Here is a 22,627-nt window from a genome sequence, read left to right on the forward strand (position 1 = left end):
GGTGCATTGCTTTTTCCGTCTTTGGTGCAGCGGCAGCAGCTACAGCATCCGCGTTGCGCGAAAGGGATGTGAGCAGCCCGGCTGAGTCAGCATCTTCGCCCCGGGCGCGCGCGCACCCTCTGCCAGGCGGGAGGCGACGTCCGCACAGGTGCACGACTGCCTGACCCGCGGGAGCCCCCAGCAGGGACCCGGAGGTTCAGAGAGTGTGTGCCCCTCGTTTCGAAATCCCCGTTCCCAAGGTCACTGTGAACTAAGCCGAAGATGCAGGAGAAACCTCAGTTACGAGTTCTTCGTAGGGACAAAGCGTGTATCCGAAGATCTTGGGCATTTCAGAGCCCAAGGGGGCGCAAACTTGGCTTCTTGGTCCCCACCTCACAAACCCAGGGCAAATTTGGGAACGGCTGCGGAGCAAAGACCGTGTACTCCGCATTCCCCTGCGGACTTTGGCAACCGCTGCTCGGTCCCGCGGGGTTCAGAAAATGTAGTTCTGATGTCCAACTCGGGAGAGCTTAGTTTTGAAGCGTGCACGGAGGGTCGCCACGGGGAGGAGCCGGCGATCTGAATTTTAGTATAGATCCTTGCTCGCTGATTGCCCTGACGATTTTGGGAGCCAGTCTACTGGATTAGATGTCACCCATTTCTATTAACAAGATCTGGTGTGGGTTAAGTGGGAAGCAGATGCGTTGGGGCCACCAGTATTCAGCCAGCATGGCTGCTGAGTAGGAGTGGTTTAACTTTGCGAATCATTAATTTCCAAATCTGTGAAATGGGAGTAAATGTGTGTTCCTAGAGCTGAACGATTTAATTTACGATGCCTGTAAAGTGTGGATCACCATTAAGTCCTTGGCAATTACCATTAATTCTTCTTGTTGTTCAGGGTTTATCAAAGCCAATTGCTGACTCCAAAAGACACCCTGTGAGAAATCCGTTATGAGTTGTTCTTTAAAGAATCCACATGTATTAGCAAATGGATTTTAATCACAAAAAAGAAAACATGGTTGAAGCTGGATGACCTGTAAGCATAGTCTTTTATATTTAGGGTCTTACACTTTAGTATTGAGGACCTGTCCCTGTACCCCAAAAGGAGATGTCATGCTTGCATTTTAAAAACTTTTAATATGTTTGTTTTGTTTGAGATAGTGTCTGGCTGGTTGCTCAGACTGGTCTGGAACTTCTGGGCTCAAGTTGTGGTTCAGCCTCAACCTCCACAGAAGCCGGAGTCACAGCTATGTCCCATCTGACTGGAAATGGCATGTTTAATATGGCACAGCAAAGCCAAGTGTGGTGGTACACACCTGTAATCCCAGCAGCTCAGGAGGCTGAAGCAGGAGAGTTACAAGTTTGAGGTCTGCCTGGGCAACTTAGCAAGACCCTGTTTTCAAATGAAAAATCAAGAGCTGGGAGTGTAGCTCATGGTTAAGCACCCCTGGGTTCAGTCCCCAGTACTAGGAAAAAAAGAAAAAAATTCGGGCACATCATGTGCTGTATTGTCTAATGAAACTCAGGGCTGTAGCCCATCATTTATACTGAGCAACTCTACCAAGTCACATAAAATCTCAGTGCTTTAGGTTCTAGACTTAAAAAATTAGACAGTGCCCTCTCTACCGTGGGTCACTGTCACTTTGGGGCTCAGCAGCCTGAAGCAAAAGAGAGAAAAAGTGGAAGAAAAAAATTTTAAAAAATAGATAAAGCCTAAATTCCTACGGCTCAAATGATTAGAAAAATCCCATGTGAATACTTTGGCCAAATACAATCTGGTTATTTGGGGGGGAGGACTAATAATGTTGTTATTAACATAGCAATTTAATTATTATTACTGATGTATATTAATTCTTATATTAATTCTAATTAATTTTTTTATGTTTGCTTTGTCCCAAATTCTGAGTTAAGTGCCAGCTGTGTGATTTATTTTAACCCCATCATCAACCTTCTGCACTTGAGACTTATTATCCCCATTTTGCAGATGAAAAAAATGAGGCCCAGAGAGAGCATCGGAGGGATTCGTTCAAGGTTACACCACATTCACAGATGTGTGCTGGCTCTTTTTGCAACTAGGGTTCATCCAAAGTTGACATTGACGTTGGCCATGGCCACTTGGACAGTGGAGAGGTGGCTGGACTCAGCTCAGCCTTGCTAGCTAGCCACAGACTCATGACTTGCCCATCCTAGTTAGGGACTAGCTTCGCCTCGTTCCCTTAGGCCTAGTGAAAACCTCTGCCTTCTATTTTACTTGTCCAGGAAAAGTACTGCATTACCATGCTAATCAAACCCCCCCAAACAAAACTAACTCTGTTTAGTTCTAAATAAGAACAAAAGAACCTTTGGAGTCTGGAGTAGAGAATAAAAAAAAAATTTTTTTTTTTCAGGAAATTAAGGGTTCAGCTCTCCTCTCAGCCTCTTCTGAAGGTCTGTCAGAGTCCAAGAGGCAGGCAGAGCCCCTCTGGCCAGCCCTTCCTTGACAGTGGGCAAGACTGCTATCATGCCCTTAAAAAGTCCCTCAACATCTTCTTGGGAAACACTGGCTCCTGAGAGCTGTCCCAGGACTCTCTCTTTTCTTAGCCCTCTTGCTCAGGGTCATTTGCATGAGAACAGATTCCTTTGTGCACAGTTGGCCTGCCGGTTGTCTGTCCACGTTGAGAGTCCCTCAAGTCTTGGGGGTGGGTTGCTAGGCAGATATGACCCTGGCTTGCAAATAAGCTCACTGTATTTACCAGCCTGTGAGAACTTCAACTTGGGTAAGTAGATTGAAAAGAATCTTGTCTGGAACTGGGGTGGGGTAGGGGCGTCCAAAAGCCTGCTTTTGGCTGCTGGGTCTTCACAGCAGCCACAGAAGAGGGGGGACATGTGAGGGGACTTTGAGGGAAAGCCTCAATTGCTCACCTTTCCAATTACCTTTTTTCTGTCTCTATTCCACCCACCTGTCTTCCACCTAAGAGGCAGAGGTGAGCAGCTTGTATTCCAAATCTTGCTTTTGAACTTTAATATCTGCCTCTCCAGTTGGCAGAGAACTCCAAAAACTTGGGAACCTTTTTGGTGAACTGATGGTCTGAGTAGATAGTCTGAGTTTACTGTATGGTTCCCCCTCCCACATTGATAGTTTTTTTTTTTTTTTGGTTGTTGTTGTTGTTTTGTTTTTGTTTTCGTTTGTTTGGGACCAGGATTGAATCCCCAGCTCTTTTTATTTTTTGAGACAGGGTCTCACTAAGTTGCTTAGGGCCTCCCTAAATTGCTGAGGCTGGCCTTGAACTTGTGATCCTCCTGCCTCAGCCTCCTAAGCTGATGCTGGGATTACAGGTGTGTGCCACCATGCCCAGCCCCTTTGATAGAAGGGGTTACAGGGCAGCTAGTGGTGCCGCTGCTGATGCCCACTGTGTTTGCTGGGCTCACCCAGTGAACCTGTGTAAGGGGCCTGGTGTTATGTGAGTCTCCCTGGGTGGCTCTGTAGGAGGCCTGGTTCCTGGGGAATTGAGGAGAATGGAGACCAGAGGAGTCCAGAGCAGGCAGGGAGGACAGGCATGGCGGAGGTGAGCCAAGAGGGTGCAGAGCATGAGAGGAAGGCAGGAGGGGGCCAAAGGCATTAGTATTGGGGACAACAAGGTCACCTACCGTGGTGGGGGCCTGCAGCTCTCAACCTTCCCTCACACCCGGGTGTGTCCCAGACTCTAGTAACTTCTGATTTCAACACTGAATGTTGCTCCTGGACTTCTCAGTCTTCCTAGTTCACTGCTCCTGTAATTTTGTCACTCTCTGAATGCTTAAACAGGAAGATGACAATACAAAAGAAAGAGCACTTAGTCTTGAGGAGGGTTCCAGGAAGTATCTGGAGCTGTGCCAGAGTCCTAAAAAACTTGGGTTCTGCTGGGCACAGTTGTAATCCCAGCAACTCGGGAGGCCGCGGCAGGAGGATTGCAAGTTCAAGGCCATCCCCAGCAATTTAGCAAGACCCCTTTTCAGAATTAAAAAAGAAGAATTGAGGCTGTAGCTCAGTAGGAGAGAGAAGCCCTGGGTTCAATCCCAAATCCCCCCCCCCCCCCCGCCAAAAAAAAAAAAAAAAACTCAGCACATACATAAAAACTCAGGTTCTCAGAATAAAGTCCTGTATTTAGGAGTAAATCCATGTCCTGTTAAACTTGAAGCTACAGTTGTGGCAGTGAAATTTAGTAGGAAAGTGCCGTGTGTGGAATCACGGGCTTTTTGGTTTGAGATGGCACTCACGGTGCTGCCCAGGATGGTCTCGGGTTCCCGAGTCCCAGCTGTCCTCCGCCTCCACCTCCCCAGAAGCTGGGACTGCAGATGTGTGTGTGTCGCGTTGTGTGGATGAACCCACTGGCTTTTGCCCCAGAGAAATCAAGCTTTCTTTGGGCAGCCATTGAGACGGCTTCACCCACCGTACCCCTCAAGTTCCAGGGAATAAGAGACGCACCCTCTGTCTGTTCTTGCCTCAGGGTAGGGGGTGTGCGCCAACTTCCTCTGTCTTGTCTAAACACTGCTTGGTTCCTTGGAACAATAAGTGTTGCGCTTCCATCCTAAGCTTTTAGGACCAGTGTGTCCATTTATTTCCAGGTGACTAAGGGGTGATGATAAAAACCTGGCAGAGCACTCAGAGGATTGTGCTGTGAACAGGAGGGGGTGGGGGCTGCCCTGCTGTGGTGGGTGGAGGGCTCCAGTCTCTCAGTGAGCTTGGCTTGGCAGGGGTCTTCCTTCCTTCCTTCCTTCCTTCCTTCCCTCCCTCCCTCCCTCCCTCCCTCCCTCCCTCCCTCCTTCCTTCCCTCCCTCCCTCCCTCCCTCCTTCCCTCCCTCCCTCCCTCCCTCCCTCCCTCCCTCCCTTCCTTCCTTCCTTCCTTCCTTCCTTCCTTCCTATGCCCCCCTTTTTGGTCCATTTGGGCAGCCTTGGTTCATCCGCAGCCACTTATGAGCGATGGTGAATACATTTGTCTCCCAGGCCACAAAACGACGGTCCCTTCTCTTCAAGTGTTTATTGTCTAATTCAGATGGCAGGACTCGTGCATGATTGTTGCCTAAGGTAGCCTTTCAACAAGTGAGTGCAGTTTTGTGTGTGCAAATTACAGTGAGGAACGATTCACAAAGTTCATCACAGGTTAAAGGAAGGATGAGACGAAGCTAGATTTTTTCAGGGTGGGGTGGATCAGGCTGGGCTTTCATTGTTCTTGTCAAATGCACTCATTCAGCAAATATTGATAGAACACCCTCTGGGCAAGGTACTGGAGCAGGCAGTGCATAAAACACCCATCATCCCTGCCCTAACTGAGTTTACACACTCCGAGTTGAGGATCTTGTTTGAGCACCCAGCCAAGTGTCGTGGCTAAGTAGTGCTTTTTGGATGTTTCTCACACTGAAATGTAATTCCCACTTAACGAGCATCAGCCAAAGGGAGATTCCCATCCCACCCACCCTGCATCTTGACCTCATCCTTACATTGTCCAAAACTAGACTTGCTGGAAGGCGGGGTACGCCAGCGATGCCAGTTGTCAGCAGACTCCACCCAGCAGAGGGACCTAGCTCAGAGTTAGCCAACATGGTACAGTCAGCTGCCGGATTGGGTAATAAGGAACCCTAGTTTGGAACTTTGAAAATGCAAACCGGAATGACTCTTCACTTTCCCTTTGGTGTGGCTGGTGGCTGTCATGTGTAGCTCCCACATTCTCTGGGCTCAGAATGCCAGAGAAGATGTGTGACAAACTGCTCTGGCTAAGACTTGCCCCTAGCAGCATGGAGCTGGGATGTCACCATCGACACTCAGACTAGTTTTGTTTAATATTACTTTTTAGTAATGCTTGGGGCTTGCATAGTACTTTTTAAAAGTGTTTTCATATTTGTTGATCTCTCTAATCCTTAAAGCAGTGTGGGGGGGGGGAGAGAGAATATAACAGTAGCTAACATTTCTGAGCCCTTTCTGAGAATTTGTTGGATCATCTCATTCTGACATGGTATTCTGGTGGAGGAAGTTTCCTGTGGTTGTTTTTCATAGGGAGGAAATGGAGACATACACTCTATAATCTAACCAACGTCACACAGCCAGAAACTGACTGCTGGACCCACATTCTCCTGGCAACGGACCCACGCATCCCCCAAATCAAGTTCCCAAAAGGCAAATTTGCCAAGTAACTTTCACTGAATTGGACATTTGCTCCCCAAGTTTGGGTCCTGACTGTACTTCTGGCCCTACATCAGCCTTCGATGTTCTTAGATAAGACGGACTGGAACAGGTCTCCGTGTGCCCAGGATGCCATAATGCAAGCCCACACATTGGGCAGTGTAAGCAACAGTCATTTATTTCTCCCAGTTCTGGAGGCTGGAAGTCTGAGATCAAGGTGCCAACCGACTTGGCAGGAGGAGGGCTGCCTTCTGGCTCTCAGATGGCCACCTGGCCGTGTCCCTACTTTGTAGAACAAGTTCTCCTGTGTGTATCCCTAAATGCATTCATGAGAGCCCTACTCACATCTTGTCTCACCCTGTGACCTCCCAGAAACCCATCTCCTGATACCATTGGTTAGGGAATTAGGGCTCCAGCCTACACGTGTGGGGGTACATACACCTTCAGTCTATAGCAGGATCTGACCCATTTCATGGAAGAGGTGGATAGGATTGGATCTGGAGCAAGGCTAAATTCACAGACTGGGAAGCACTGAAGAAGGAGTTACCCTGGTTCAGCGGCACTCCTGTGATCCCGGTGACTCTGGAGGCTGAGGCAGGAGCATTGCAAGTTCATGGTCAGCCTGAGTAACTTAGTGAGTCCCTGTCTCAAAGTAAAAAATAAAAAGGGCTGGGATGTAGCTCAGAGGTAGAGCACCCCTGGATTCAATCCTCAGTATCAGTAAAATAAGTTGTGGATAAAATTACTTGATATCTGGGGTTCTCTTTAAAATAATACAGTATATGTGGAGGGTGAGGCCAAGGGACGTGGGAGGGGAGATGTTTCCATCAGAATGGCCACGTGTTGATAGTTGTTGAATTTAAAGGTTGGATAGGAATGTGTGAGTTTCTCAACTTTGGTATGTTTGACAACAGCCATAATGCAATTTTGGACAAATAATAAGCAAATGTAGCTCTGTAAAAAATTCCTTAAAAATTGGCCAACACGCTCCTGGGAATGGATTTCAGGTAGTCTGAGCCATTTCTCCCTTGGCCATACCCTTTAGGTTTTTCTTAAGTGGAGAGAGTTTTAGAAAAGCAGGGGTGTCAGGAGGCTGTCGACATTCTCTGTGGTTCTGGTTGGTCTCCAGGACCAGGTATGATTTCTGTAGGAGCACTGGGTTTTGGGATGAGTGGCACCAGGCCACCTTGGGTCTCCCAGATTGGCTTCTGCCAAGTGGCTTCCTTCTGGGACAGTCTCACTAGGTGGTCCCTTCGTCAAACTCAGCTGGATATGCTGTGCCCCGCTGTGGATGGGTTTCCTGGCACTGCTGGGTCCCCAGAAGAGAGATTCCCAACAGCTGGGTCTGACCTGAGGGCTGCAACTGAAAGAAAGAAAGAAGCCTTTTAATGATCACCCTGCAGCCTGCGTGGGGGCATTCTATCAAAGATGTTCTCTGCAACTAGGCATGGTGACACATGACGGGAGGAGGATTCACAAGTTCAAGGCTCTGTCTTAAATAAATAAATAAATAAATAAATAAATAAATAAATAAATAAATAAATAAATAAAAAAGGGCTGGGGATGTCGCTCAGTGGCAGAGTGCTCCTGGGTTCAACCCCCCAGTACTGGGGGGAGAGTGTTCTTTGCCTCCTTGAGCCAGCCCCATATTGTTCGGATCCGTAAGGAAGGGCCGTAAGGATGTTGGTTTCACAGAGATGTTAAATGACGCTTTGTCCTTGCTCTGGTGGTAATGGGCCTCCCATGCCGCCCAGGCCTGGGCCAGGCTGAAGCAGAGCTGAGGGGAGCACCCGTCCCTGCCTGGATTGGCGAGGGCCCTGGAGGGAGGGAGAGCTCTGGGCATGGCCGCTTGCTTCACCCTGGTGCTGTGGGACTCTCCTGCACGGATGCGGATGCCAGGGGCTGCGGACTTCTTAGCTTCTTCCCTACCTGTGGCCCTGCTATTCCTTTGTGCCTTCTCAGTAGAGCAGCCTGAGTGAGGGCTTCTATTTCAATGCAAGTCACATCTGGCCACTGTTGTGTCCTTGTGCCGACCCTCCTGTGGCTTCGTATCAGCAGAGGCCTCCTGCTTGCTCTCTGGCTCCAGTGTGCACTCTTCTGCCCTCCACAGCCTTGACATTAGCTGCTCCTGCTTTTTTGGGGGTGCTGGTGGTGCTGGGAATTGAACCCAGGGCCTCAGGCTTTCCAAGCAAGCACATCCCCACCCACTGAGCCACATCCCCAACCCTCTACATTGGCTTCTTAGCTGCTTCTCACCTGCACTAGACCTTGGCCTTCGCTGGCTTCTCTGCCTGCTGTACCTTCCCCCACGTGGCCTATTTCCTTATCTCCAGCACATCCTTAGACAAAATGCATTTCTTGCCCAGCGTCATGGGCCACCCTCTGTAACTTGGCGTCTGTCCACCCCTGCACTTCTGAATCCCCTCCTGTTTGATTTTCTCTACGTGACTCACATTTTACCTATTGCATTCCCCCCTCCTCCCTACGAAAAAAGTAAGTGGTGTGAGGGCAGGGGTTTCTGTCCCATTCGTGGATGAAGACCTGCCACCCACCTGTGTCGGTCACATTGGGTCGACCAATGACGGGATGTATGGGGGGAATCATTTCAGGCCACATGGGCAGCTAGTGCCCGAAGCCCTTCCTGGCAGCCCCAGTGTGACTCCTACCCGGCTCCCCCCAGCACACAGACCATGTGATTTGGCAGGTAAAACAACAGAATTCGGCAACCAGAGACTCCCGCTCCCCTGCTGCCTTGTCTGTTTTGGCCTCAGCTCCTCCAAAGCTTTTGTTTCAGGAAAACCAACAGAGCCCTCTGCCAGATAGGTCTGCTCGCTCCGTGTTGTTGCAGCTGTTTTCAAGGTTCTGCAGGAGGCTGCTTGGCCACAGGGAGGCCTGTGGGGAGCCAGGGTCAGGTGATGGAGCGGAAGGCTCAGGAAGCCAAGGACTTCCAGCTCTGGGTGACTGCTCAGCACATCTTCAGGTGGCCATATCCCGTTCCTTCTTGCCGACAGCCTGCCCGTGGGTCATTTCTGTGCTCATTAGTGCCTTTACCCGTTAGCAAGCTCAGGAACTGAAGGAAGGGTTACACCTTCCCATGCCTAGTGGCCCTGCTTTAAAATAGAGCTCGGGGACTGAGGATGTAGCATCTGTAGCATGTGTGATGCCTTGGGTTCCATGCCCAGTATTGCAAAAAAAAAAAAAAAAAAAAAAAGATGGAGGTTGAAAGGGAGAACGGGAATCATTGGTAAAGCTGATTGGCAACTCGAGTTTGCTGTACTTCTGCCTGGGGAGCTTGGAGATGTGAAGGGTTGTTGATACTTGGATTCAGCAAGGACTGGTCACAATCCTTTATGCTCTGGTGGGACAGATGGGCTTTGGTTGTGGGATGTGTTGAGTAAGGTGGTCAAGCACCTTCCAACCCAGTGGAAGAAAGGGTGAACATTTAATTTGCCAAAGACAAACACCTCTAATCCTAGCAACTAGGGAGGCTGAGTCAGGAGGATTACAAGTTCGAGGCCAGCCTCAGCAATGTAGCGGGATCCTCTCACTCTTGTTTCAAAATAAAAGGGCTGGGGATGAAGGTCAGTGGTAAAGCACCCCTGAGTTCCATCCCCTGTACCTCCCTCCAGAAAAACAAAGACCCTCCCCTCCCCACAAGTTCTTCCCTTGCTGGGAGGAGAGCAGACCACTCTTCCCTGTCGTCCCTGAGAGTGATAAGGAGAGTTGGGAGAGTGACCTCAGATAAAGTCCAAGGCAACAAACGGGGCCGATTTCTTGAGCACAACTAAGCTCAAAGTCTCAGCTTGAATCTTGACCAAAGTCCATGGCTTGGCGTTCATTGAATAGCTAGCTGGTGTGCCTTTTCCCTTGATTTAAATAAGTGAATAAATAAATAAACTGGGAAGGGATTAAATCTCTCCCCTGTAGTATGGTAGACTGGCTAAATCAGCTTATTTCCCTTCCATGAAAATTTTAAGTACCATGTTAACAATTCTCTTTGAAAAATCCTCAGAGGAATGTTTTATCATGAAACACTAAAGAAAAAACAATCTATTTATGTTCCCACCTTAATTTTAACCTCTTTCTTAAGTGAAAAAAATTTTTTTTCCTCCTGAATTCTTGTACGTTGGGTCACTCTGAAATGGATTATTGACTAGGAAATGAGGTCACACTAAAAAAACTAATCAGCTTTAAGAAGAAAAGCCGCCGAGGACTGTTGCTCGTGGTCAGAAGCCAGTAGAATGAGGCTGGGAATTACCCAGCAGGTGAACAAGTATTTGTTGAGCACCCTCCTTGTTCAAGAGCCTTCTGGAAAGGGAGAAGTATTTGGGGGCTAAAGGTCAACAAATACTGGTTGAATCTAATGGCACTTGAAATAAGTTGCCTTTTGGAGAGTGGAAGAATTTAATTTCTGAACAGTTGATTCACTGGTCTCCGGATGACATGACTGTTTATTTGGGCTTCCTTTTATTTTGATTAAGGTCAGTAGTGCTGGGTAGAGAGTGGTACCTGCGTGTAATTAATCCCAGTGGCTCTTGGGGGGCTGAGGCAGGAGGGTTGCAAGATTGAGGACAGCCTCAAGTGACTTCGGGAGATCCTTAGCAATTTGGTGAGACCCTGCCCCAAAATAAAAAAAAAAAATAGAAAGGATTGGGAATGTGGCTCAGGGTTAAGTGCTCTTGGTTCAATTCCCAGGGTATGTATTGTCTGTGTGTATGTGTGCACATATACATGTGTGTGTAGATGGTACTATTCTTTTTGATTTTTATCTAGGTCTTCCAGCCATCTTCATCCATGGGGGCTGACCATTGGGTTCGCTGGTAGAGATACACAATTGGAAATAGCCATGTGACATAAGCCCAGCTCTAGTGGCATCTTTATTTCTTATAAATAGATTCTTAGTTCTTTCCCTGGGTTGGGTGTTCAGCTGAGGTTTTTATTGGATCCATCACCTCAGCTCCGTGTCTCCTTACTAACCTTGTAAACTGAATGCTTGTGAGCTAAGGGCAAAGTTGTTTGCTTCTTGGCTCTATTTGTAGCCATGAGTGTTTGAGAGTCTAGTCTTCGATTCCTGACTTTCAAAACCCAGTCTGCTATGTTGTGTTTATGTTTGGTCACTGAGGCTGAGTCATCCGCAGTGAGGCTAAGCCATTTCCTTTTCTTCCAGGACCACAGTCATGCTGTTTTGGAGTGCACCTTGCTACCGCAAGAGTGTCCAAGAACTAGCAGCATAGGCCCCACTTGGAGGCTAATTAGAAATGCAGAGCCCAGACCCCAGCCTTACCCACTGGTGCTATGGGGTCTCGCTAAGTTGTCCAGGAACTTGTGATCCTTCTGCCTTGGCCTCCCACCGTGTGTAGGTTTGAATCTACTATTTCATTAAGCATAAAATTCAAAGCTAATTCCTGTGTACATCCATGTGGGGACTCACACATGCTGGGCAAAATATTCTCCCACTGAGCTAGAACCCCAGCCCTAAATTTTCTTCATAAACATGTCATGACTACAATGTCAAGGGCTATATTTCCACTAAAATTTTGTTTGTTTGTTTGTTTGTTTTCTGGTGCTGGGGATTGAACCCAGGGCCTTGTGCATGCAAGGCAAGCACTCTACCAACTAAGCTATGTCCCCAGCCCTCCACTAAAAATTTTTTGAAAAAATTTTCTAACATTTAATCATGAAAATTACAAACATGTAGCAAAATGGAAAGCATTTCTACAATGACTAGCCATATACCCTCCATCTGTCTTCTATTACTGTGTTTTACATTCCGCCCCCACCCCAAATTAATTTCTATCAAGATTTCTTATGGAAATGTTAGGTAAGAGCATGGCTGTTTCAAAGAATCCTGTCATAAGGGTCTCGTTCTTCTAGAATTCACAATGAGTTTAAGGTCACATTTAATTTGGGAGTTTCTTGTGAATCAAGAGAAATTTGGGAGTGGGAGTAGGGGAGGCCTGGGATTTGGTAGAGTTGGGGGGCTGGTCCTTTTCCCACCCAGAATACTGGGTCTCAATCTTCCCATGTATACCGTGTGGGGGTTGAAAGAGGTCATCTCTGATGTTACTGCCAACCCCGTAACTATAAGTCTAGTGCAAATATTATCATCATCATTATTTTTCAGGTGGAAGAAATTGATGAACCAGTTAAATATTCAAATAAGAGGGAAAACATCTGTTGGCGTGGAAAAATGATTATTTCCTAAGCTACTGGGTAAAACACAGCTGTACTGGCGGTTTTAATTCTGTTTTCTTGTCAATTTTTGTTCTTTCAGGAAACCTTAGAGAAACCTCAACCATCTGGAACTCAGACACTCACTGGGGGCTGACTGCAGCTTCTAGAACATCCAGGTGTTCCGCAGATGACAGAATTTGTCCTGCAGTCACCAGATGGAGTCCCAGACAGATGCCAAGCTTGGGCTGCGGCTCTAACATCTCTGAATACAGAAGGACCCCCAGTGACACCGACACGTCTAGTCATCTTTATGAAGCTGCCGTGGGAAACATCTCCCCCAGTGAGTCAAGCCAAGTCGGGGGCTGCCAGTGTCCTGACTCCTGTGAATTAGGATTCCAGATGGGGCCTCGTTTCTATACTCCCCGGCATCCCCCCAGCCATCACATCTACCACCACTGCCACCAGTAGGTTCTGGAAAACTCTACTCCTAAGGGACCTGCTGCATTAAAAGTGGGCAGAGAGGAAGCGCTCGGAAGTCTCCACTGGTGGCCCGCCATCATTCCAGACAACAGGAATCTCCCCCTTGTCACCATGGGCTGGCTTTTCCTAAAGGTTTTGTTGGTAGGAGTGAGTTTCTCTGGATTTCTTTATCCCTTCATGGACTTTTGCCTCAGGGGGAAAAGGATGGGCCAGAAACCAAATATTGTGATCATTTTGGCCGATGACATGGGCTGGGGTGACCTAGGAGCAAACTGGGCAGAAACAAAGGACACTGCCAACCTTGATAAGATGGCTTCAGAAGGAATGAGGTGAGTGTGGAGGCTGCCACGCCAGCATCTCTCTGGATGACTCACCCCAGTTCTTGTAGGGGAAGGGGCAATGTAAAGCCCTTAAAAGAGCAATGGATGGGTCCACGTTGCTTTTATTAATGCGTTAATTTATTTGGGTGAAGCCAGTGCAGCGTCATGAAGAAACCCACCCACCCATTACCCACCCACCCATCCAACCATCCGTCTACCCACCCATTTACTCAACTATCCATCTACCCACCCATCTACCCATTCACCCATTCATCCCTCCACCCACCTATCTATTTATCTATCCACCCCTCCACCCATCCATCCATCCTTCCACCCACCCTTGCACCCATCTGTCCACCCAACCACCCTCCTACCCTTCAACCATCCATTCACTTACCCATTTACCCATCTATCCATTCACCCATCTATCCATCTATTCATCCATCCATCCACCCACCCATCCATCCACCCAGCCATCCATCTATCCATCCATCCATTTATCAGATGACATTGTATATGTACATATTAGGAGCTATAGAGGTAAACAAGATAAAAATTCTTGCTCCCATTTACTCACCATCTGGCAGATGACACAGGTTAAAAGGAAGGTGAGAATTACAACTGACACTGGGCATGGTGGTGCATGCCTGTAATCCTAGTGGCTCGGGGGGCTGAGGCAGGAGGATCTCTAGTTTAAAGCCAGCTTCAGCAACTTAGCAAGGCCCTAAGCAATTTAGTGAGACCCTGTGTCAAAAATAAAACAGAAAGGGCTGGGGATGTGGCTTAGTGGTTAAGTGCCCCTGAGTTCAATCCCTGGTACCAAAAAAAAAAAAAAAAAAAAAAAATTCAATTGAGTCTTACATGAATCTGAATCTGGAGTCTTTTGGATCCCAGAGGGCAGGATGTAGAACCCAGCCTGGGGACACAGGGAGAAGATGGCATTTGAAGAGCAACCGAGAGCCAGTGGGGCACACATCTGTGTAAATAGATGGGACTGACAATTAAGGCTAACATTTAAGTCATGCTGAATTAATTCTGAGGGACCACAAGAGGGGAGACTGTTGAGCAGTGGGCCAGAGTGTTCATAACGGCCACTGCAGATTTTTGCTCAGACCCCTGGCTTCCTTCCCCACCTAGATGGAGAACGAGTGTCAGAGCTTTCTGACGTCTGTATTTTTTGCCCTGGGCAGATGTGGATCTGATTGGCCGGCTTGTTTCCTATCTGCACTGGGTTAAACTCCCACCCTGGCTCAGCCGTCCGCCTGGCCGCTCAGGAGAACATGGGACATCTCCACAGGGTTCAGCCACTTATGTCCCTGAACTTAGAGCTTTCCCCCATAAGTAGGGACAATGGCATTTCCTCTCTCCTCCTGCAACCTCCTCCTCGCCTCAGCCCAGGAGAACTTTCTAGAATCACTCCTCTATTTCCAATCCTTCACAGACATTTTGTGTCTTAAGGATAAAGTCCATCTGTCCATTTATCAGATGACGTCGCCTATGTGCGTATCAGACACACTGTACAGTGTCTCACCAGCTGGTTTTCATCTCCATCCCTCCGTCTTCCCCATCTTGGGCTCTTCTTGCCTCCCCCTGGACGGGCCCCGCCCCACCCCTCTGTGGTGGGTTCTTCTGGGGTACTGTCCACATCCTCTGCTGCTTAGGTCTCACGTCCTTCAGGAGAGGTGTCCTCAATGCCTAAGGTACACCTAAGGGCGTCCCCTGCCCTGACCTACTTAACGTGGTGACTGTTTATGCATCTGACCGCCTGTGTTGGGTTGAAGAGCATCCACTCCCACCACCCATGTCCACCCAGGACCCCCGAATGTGACCTCATTTGGAAACAGGGTCATCTTTGTGAATACAATTAGTGAAAGACCTTAACGATATCATAATGAATCTAGGGGGTGGGACCAAAATCCTAGGGCCCTGATAAGAAGAGGAGAGGACACTGGAGGAGAAGATCCTGTGAAGGGGGGACGGAGCTGGCAGGGACGTGTGGGTCTACGCCAGGGCTGCCTGCAACAGCGTTGAGTCTCCCTCCGTCCCTAGGGGGACCAGCCCCGCTGATGTCTTGATTGCAGACCCCTGGCCTCCCACTGTGGTGCGAAGCCTCCCAGTTGTCATATGTTACGGCAGCTGCCGAAAACTTCCAGTTCTGGGCTGCAGGAGGAAAAGTAGTGTGTGATCCCGCCTCCCCCCCCCCCCCGTCCCCCGCCCCCTTAGGTCCCTAGCAAGAGCACAGAACCTCCCACAGATGAAGCAGTTAACAAACAGCTGATCATCAGTAAATGAGCTGAAACGTCACCTCAAGTGTTGCAGGTAGGAGCTTCTCTTCTGGGGAGACAGTTAGCCCAGATGACCACGTTTACCAGCCTCAGAGACCTGGGTTGCCAAATGTGTAAGAACTTCTGAAACTTTCCGTTTCAAGCAGGGTTCGTGGAGAGAGAACCAGGCCCGTTATTTCAGTTGTGATCTGGGAGGGTGGACATTGTCCTCCTGAGCTGTCCCCACCAGCACACTCGTCCTGAGCAGAAAGGGTGTCTCAGAGTCAGGCCCAGTTTGGTGGGCTTTCCTATTTACCTTCCTTTATGAGTGTATTCTGTCCGTCGGGGCCCGTGACAGTGGCCAGGTGTGCTGCCCCCCAGCCTCTGAGGTCAATGTGTTTTCATTCTGTGCATATTGCTCACAGGAAAGCTGAACTTCCTGTGAGGCTGCGGAGTGATTTGTCGCTGGCTTCTTCCCCTGCCTGCTCCTGGCCAGTGGGGAACCATGAACTCTTGTGCCAAACAGGGCTGAGGTGTGACTTGAGAAAGTGTCTTTCCTGTTGTTCCTTTTCATTAGAGTGTTGTGTTCCTAGGACTGCAGGTACTAATTACTACAGGTTGGCTGGCTTAAAACAGCATTAACCCAGCCAGGCCTGTCATCCCAGCAACTCGGGAGGCTGAGTCAGGAGGATCTGAAGTTCAAGGTCAACCTCAGCCACTTAGGCCCCAAACCACTTAGGGAGACCCTGTCTCAAAATTAAAAAAGAAGAGGGCTGGGGATGTAGCTCCGTGATAAAGCACCTTGGGTCAATCCTCAGTACCAAAAAAAGAAAAAACGCTAATCCAGCCTTTCAGAATGCAGGAGGTCCAAATCAAGATGTCCACAGGGGGTGGTCCCTTCTAGAATCTCTAAGGAAGAATCTGTATGTGCCTCTGTCCTTGCCTCTCTCCTAGCTTCTGCTGCAGGCTAGAAGTCTTGTCTTGCAGACTCCAATCTCTACTTGGTTGTCACATGATGTTCTGGTGTGACAGTGTCCACATCTCCCTCTTCTAATAAAGATACCAGTCGGTGGACTTAAGATCCACCCTCATCCCGTCTGACCTCATTTCATCTTTATCGTATCTGCAAAGACCCTGTTCCAACTGAGGTCACAGTCCCAGGTCCTAGATTGGCATGATCTTTGTGGGAAATCATCATCCAACCCAGTACCATCAACTATACCACATAATCTCTGTTCCTGTGCTCCTAACATAGTCGGTAATGCAGTAGGTGCTCAATAAATGTTTGCTGCCTTGAAGAGTAAATCTCTTGCTTAAGAGGGCAGACTCTGGGGCCAGAGGGCTTGGCTTTAAATCCTGACTCTGTGTGACCTTCACATACTTGCTTTCCTCTCCTGTCAATGGGGACAATGACAGCACGTCCCTCCTAGGATGTGGCGAGGCCTGTAGTAGACATGGATACGTGTTGGCTGTGGTTTTTTTTTGTTATTGTTATTAGAAGCCATGCCCATTTGGATTGCCGTGCATTCGACTCGTCAGCATGAAGAAAGGTCTAAATGACAAGTCATGGAAAGTGAATGTGGAGTTCTGGAGACAGGTCCCTGTCGGTCCCCACGTGGGTGCACATGGGGGAACACCTGTGCTGTAGTCCACGCAGCAGCGCGATGACAGCTGAGCCTCGCGGAGTGCTCAAGGTACCCAGCCTGGGCATCAACCCGTTTAATTCTTGCTCTCACCGTGCCCGTCTCTTATTAGATAGGCGAGGAAATGGAGGGTGGGTCGCTCACCCAGGGTCGGTGAGGGACTAAGCCAATACTGAAGCCCAGTTTCCCTCATTTTAGAGCCTCGTCCTCTAAGAGTTGGGAGGAATCGGGGAATGAGCGTGGAGGCTTGGGGACTGGCGAAGGTTGGAATCTCAGCACTTCCTCTGCCTTGGGTGCTTGTGGAAGGATTTCGTGCCGTGCCTTTATGAGGCCATCTGAGAAATATGTTAGAGATGTCAGTCATTGGGAAAGTTGATGGAGCTGTCGTCAGAAGGCCCAGCCTGCGGGGATGTGCTTGCTGCCTTTGTAGACGTCTGCGCTCTTACCCCACTGACGCCCCTTCATCTCCAAGCTCCTCTTTATTCTCCTACCATTGCACTTATTTCTGTGTCTAGAAAACCTGCCTTCCCCTGCCCCAGGGCCTCTACGGTGGCTGTTCCTCTCACCGCCAGCTCACTGGTTTTGTCTGACTGGTCTCTTCTCATCCTTCTGGTCTCCTCTCCACTCAGACGCCACGCCTGACCCTTTCTCCATGACTGCCTCCTTCCCATACGTGCCCTTCCCTCTTTCTCCTGCCCACCCCCTTGTGTTTTTGGTACTGGGGACAAACCCAGGGGCATTTTACCACTAAGCCTGGCTAAGTTGCTGAGGCTGGCTACCAACTTGTGACCCTCCTGCCTCAGCCTCTGGGATTGCAGCCTTGCGCCTCCCATCTGCCCCTCCCACCGGGCCCTGCTTTGCTATTGAAATGATCTTCTGTGCTCCTCTGCTACCTGTTTCTCACAGTAGAGGGTCAGCCCTCTCAACGTAATGTTTGTTCACGCATCTGTGCTCCTGGACTTGAGCTTCTAGCTTCTAAGCTGTTAGCCACAGCTTGGGATCTGGAACCAGACTGCCGGGGTCTGTTGGTGGCTGGCTGTGGGGCGCTGGGCTAATTACTAGACTTGCTGGGCCTCAGCGTGTTCCTCCTACAGTTGAACGATGACGGCACTTACGTGACAGTGTGGTTGGGAGGAGCAGATGAGTAGGTGTCTTCCGGGAAGGGAGAAGGAACAGTGATGGTGAGAGGGGTCCTGACACCCAGGCCAGATGCTGCACTCATTTGAATGGCTGGTTCAGAAGGGAAGCTGAGGTGGGGGTGTGCTGGCACTTACCTACATCGTCCGCCACAGGACTTTGCACCTTGCTCTCACTTCCTCCCTGCTCCCCCCTCCCTGCCCCCCCCTCCCTGCCCCGTTCAAGTCAGTGCTGCTGCCGGGAGTTCCAGGCAGTGGCTTCAAGGATCAGTGCTCATCCAAAGGTCAGAGGCTTCCCTGGACTTGAGGCTGTTTCTAAAAAGGGCCTTTAGGAATGAAATGAGCTGTCAGTTCGAACACCTGGTTTGGTTTGGTTTCTCTGTTCTCAGAACTGACTTTTTTTTTTTTTTCTTTCTGGTACTGGGGATTGAATCTAGGGGTGCTCTACCACTGAACCACATCCCCAGTCCTTTGAATTTTTTTAAATTTTTTAAAATTTTAAGATATCATCTCACTTAATAGCCGAGGCTGGCCTTGAATTTAGGATCCTCCACCTCTGCCTCCTGGGTAGCTGGGATTTTAGGCATGCGCCACCGCACCTGGCTCAGAATGGAGTTTGGCGAGAATTCATCCTCCCTCTTATATCTCAGGACTCTTTTTCTGAGCCACCCTGCCTCGAGAATTTGGTAGTAACCAAAGGAGGGTGTGAAGCCAACTGGCATCTGCCCTACAGGGGACTTGGGGGAGGTCTGGCTTTGGGTGATGTCTGCTGCACTCTCTGGGAGTGGGACAGAAAGGACATTCTGAACAAGACTGATATTATCAAGAAAAGGACCCTCCCCCAATCATAGAGAAAAGGAACCCAGACGCAGGGCTGGGAGGACCCCGGCTGGGGAGAGGTCCTCTCGTCCTCTGAGTGTCACTGTTAACTCTGGGTTGTTTGCCTTCTCCTTGTGAGCTTCCGGCTCTGAGGTCAGGCCCCTTTCCGTCTTTGCACGTGAGTAAATAGGTCAAGTAGATGTAAAAGTCCCCCGGTGACCACCTATCAACTGGGGAAAGGCACAGGCTCAGCTAAAGAGGCAGCAGGGTTTTGTCTTGTGGCTGTTTAATAGATGGGGACGTGGGGACATGCAGAAACACAGTGACCCACATGGTAGCCAATCAGAGAGAAAAGGAACTGAAATATTAACCAGCGGGGCCGTGGTGCCGGCCTGCCTAGCCTGCAGGGTCAAAGGCGACTGCTGTCCTCGGTCTTCTTTTAAGCCTGTCATGGGACAATGAATCTCTGCTAAGGACCTGTCAGGAGACAGATGTGGGGAGACCCCAGCCAGCTCTGCCCTTCAGAGACATAAGTCCTGGTGGCAAATACAGACAAGAGGCCCACCTTGAGATGCAGGCGGGGGCAGGAGCTCTCTGCATCTCCTGCCCCTGGAGCTCTCCCGTCACACGGATTGGACGTGACTGACTTGACGGATCTAGCGAGGCTCTCATGCTCTCACATGTTGTTTCCCGGGAAGAAAGACAGAGCCTCGGTGCTGGCCTTCTCGCCTTCTGGATGGCAAAGCCCAGGGAGAGAGGCCATGTGAAAGATGGCGCTTTGGGGCTCCAGGAGGGGACAGGCATTTCCATCCGGCAGAGCCAAGGGGGCCTCTGTAAAGACCATCTGTTGGGACCTGAATGCTGAGACCTTAAGATGGTCAAAATTACAGATGGGGAGGGAAGGGTGCCCTAGGCAGCCCGGAGAGCCGGACGGAAGGCCTAGAACGGAAAGGTGCTGTTCACTTATCGGATATTCGGGGAGCCTCCCTGAGCACTGTCCTAGGTGCTGGGGACACATCTAAACAGAAGCCCAGGCTCTCCCTGGCTTGAGGCTGAGTGTGGCTGGGCCAGGGGGCATGACAGGCCTGACTGATGGGTGGAGCAGCTGGTGAAAGGTGTCGTGTGCATGCTTAAGTCTTTGGGCTTGATCCTGAAGGCCGTGGGGAACCCGGCAAGACTCAGGTCCTTGGCCTGCATTGGACATGGATTGTTCTGGCACACTGGGATGATCCCAAATGGCAACTGAGGGGCGGGGTATCACGGAGCCCTCCAGGGTGGCTTCACTTGGGGTGGTGGTGGTGCAGAGAGGTGTCAGGTCCAGGAGGCACGGGAACGCCGTGGTGTTTTCTTTGCTGTGTCCTTTGGGTGTGAAGATACATACACCCACCACAGGAAAGGAAAGAGCACGGGGGATCTGCCAAGGACCGGGAATCCTGTTTTGGGAAGAGCCGGGGCACTAAGCGGATAAATGGATAAGTGACAAAACACTCCAGATTCACTGTTTGCTACCACATTTGCTCGTACTTGACAAAGGGCCGATGGCTGGTTGGTCCCGCGACTCCCTGTAGCAGCCTTTGAAGAACAAAACAACTATCGTCCCATTGAACAGAAAGCAACATGGAGTCTGTACCCTGCTGCTTGTCCATCTGTCTAAGTCATGTTAGCATCTTCCCATTGACCCCTGCCCCACCCTGTCCCTCGACGCACACAGGCCGCAGCCGACGATTCCTAAAAACTGTTTCCACCTCCAGGCCTTTAAATTATGAATGGAGCAAGAATGGATTTTATTCCAGTCACATAGCAATTTAGAGAGTGGCCACAGAGAGCCTCATCATCTACTTTAGATTCTTTGTAAATGAAGGCTGGACGCGCTTAACTTCGCAATGTGATGTCTCTCCAGGGCTTTCGCGGCGGCCTCTCCGGCGCGAGCCTCCCCTGGTTCTAATACACGTAATTTATGCAATGGCAAGTTGCTCTGGCCTCCGTCTGGCTGTGTCTTAATTTGTGCTGATTTCCTTGTTAACAGGCTGCTGTAATGTCTGGCTCAGGGTTTCCAGTGCTGCTTTACAATGTATTCTCAGGCTTTAATGAGGACCCCTGTTGGTGAACTGGCCTGAGCCTGCCCAGATAGATTTGGGGAAAAACAAGAAAGCTTTCCAAATAACAAGGCAATTTTAGTGCTTATTAATTAGTCCTCACCAAATGGAGACAGTGGCCGGGAGAGGGAGGAGAAGGTATGTACGGCTCGGCGTTCACTTTTTTTTTTTTCTTTTTTTGGTACTAGGGATTGAACCCAGGGGCGCTTTACCATGGAGCCACATCTTGAGACCCTTTAAAATTTCATTTTACTTATTATCTTTTTTTTTAATTTTTAGTGTTTTAGATGTATAATAACTTTATTTATTTATTTTATGTGTTGCTGAGGATTGATCTCAGCGCCTACATGTGATAGGCGAGTGCTTGCCACTGAGCTACAACCCCAACCCTAAAATTTTATTTTGAGACAGGGTCTCACTAAGTTGCCTAGGCTGGCCTCAAACTTGGGGTCCTCCTGTCTCCATCCCCAAATAACTAGGATTACAGGCATGGGCCGCCACACTCAGCTATAGTTCAGTTATTAAGGCTGCACATTTTGGGGGGAGGCTGGTGAGTGGGTAATGTCAAGGCTTTCCAAAGACCTGGAAGTAAAGGAAATAAGATTTTTCTGAGAGTTAAGCTATGAACTTTAACACACCGCAGGGAAGAAATCAAGCCCTAACTTCGTCAGCTTATGTGATTATGTGAAAAATGAGCCAACACATTTTTTCCAATTAAACAACCTGAGTTTCTCTCTTGGAGCCTTGTTTGTTCATTTACCAGATACTTCAGGGGCAGGCCTACCCCCACTCCCTGCCTGGGGCTTCAGACAGAGCCCGAAGCTCCATCCTTATAGAATTTATAGTTTGCAAAGCAGCTCAAGGCTCCATCTTTCCACAGTGATAAGGTTGATGGCATTAGTATGTGAGAGATCCCCAGGGCAGAAGTTAAAAACAGGGGAGCCGGGATAAAATTCCAGCAAGGTAAGGTTGTCATTGCCCAGGTGTATTAGTCAACTCAGGCTGCTATAACAAATATCTTACCCTGGGCAGCTTATTTGTTTCTGTGCTACCAGGGAATGAACCCAGGTGTGCTTTACCAGCGGGCAACATTCCCAGGCCTTTCTATATATATATATATTTTTTTTTTAAATTTTGAGACAGGGTCTCACAAAGTTGCTGAGGCTGGACTTGAACTTGCAATCTTTCTGTCTCAGCCTCCCAGATCATGGGGATTATAGGCATGCACCACTGTGCCTGGTCAGATGGGGGGCCCTAAACAATAGATATTTATTTCTCACGGTTCTGGAGGTTGGAAATCCAAGATCGGGGATCAGGGTGTCAGCCTGGTTGGGTTGTGGTGAGCATTCTCTTCTGGCTTGCACCACCTTCTTGGTATAGTCCCACATGGCAGAGACAGAGAGTCCTCTGGCTCCCCCAACCCCGCCCCTTTCTCTCCGTGATGCTGGGGATCAAACCTAGGGCCTTGCCCCTGTGCTGTACCACTTTCTTTCTTTTTCTTTTAATGATGGTACTCATCATGTTACCACATTGGTGGTCAGGGCTGCCATGTATGAGTTTTTGGAGAACGAAACATTTAG

General features: G+C 49.2%; 1 protein-coding gene across 7 annotated transcripts in view; it reads left to right on the forward strand.

Moving 5' to 3' along the window:
• ARSG (arylsulfatase G) overlaps positions 1-22,627 on the forward strand; it is a 118,284-nt gene that overhangs the window by 29,019 nt on the left and 66,638 nt on the right. For 6 of the 7 annotated variants that reach the window (XM_081272698.1, XM_081272697.1, XM_081272696.1 and 3 more), the window contains exon 2: positions 12,390-13,098. In XM_081272698.1, the coding sequence (XP_081128824.1) occupies positions 12,881-13,098 (218 nt within the window). In that variant the 5' untranslated portion in view covers positions 12,390-12,880. Of the gene's footprint in view, positions 1-126; positions 149-12,389; positions 13,099-22,627 lie in introns of those variants that run through there. The other variant, XM_081272699.1, reaches the window with a different exon arrangement.

Source organism: Spermophilus citellus (assembly GCF_964194105.1).
Source record: "Spermophilus citellus genome assembly, chromosome: 17".
Lineage (NCBI taxonomy): Eukaryota > Metazoa > Chordata > Mammalia > Rodentia > Sciuridae > Spermophilus > Spermophilus citellus.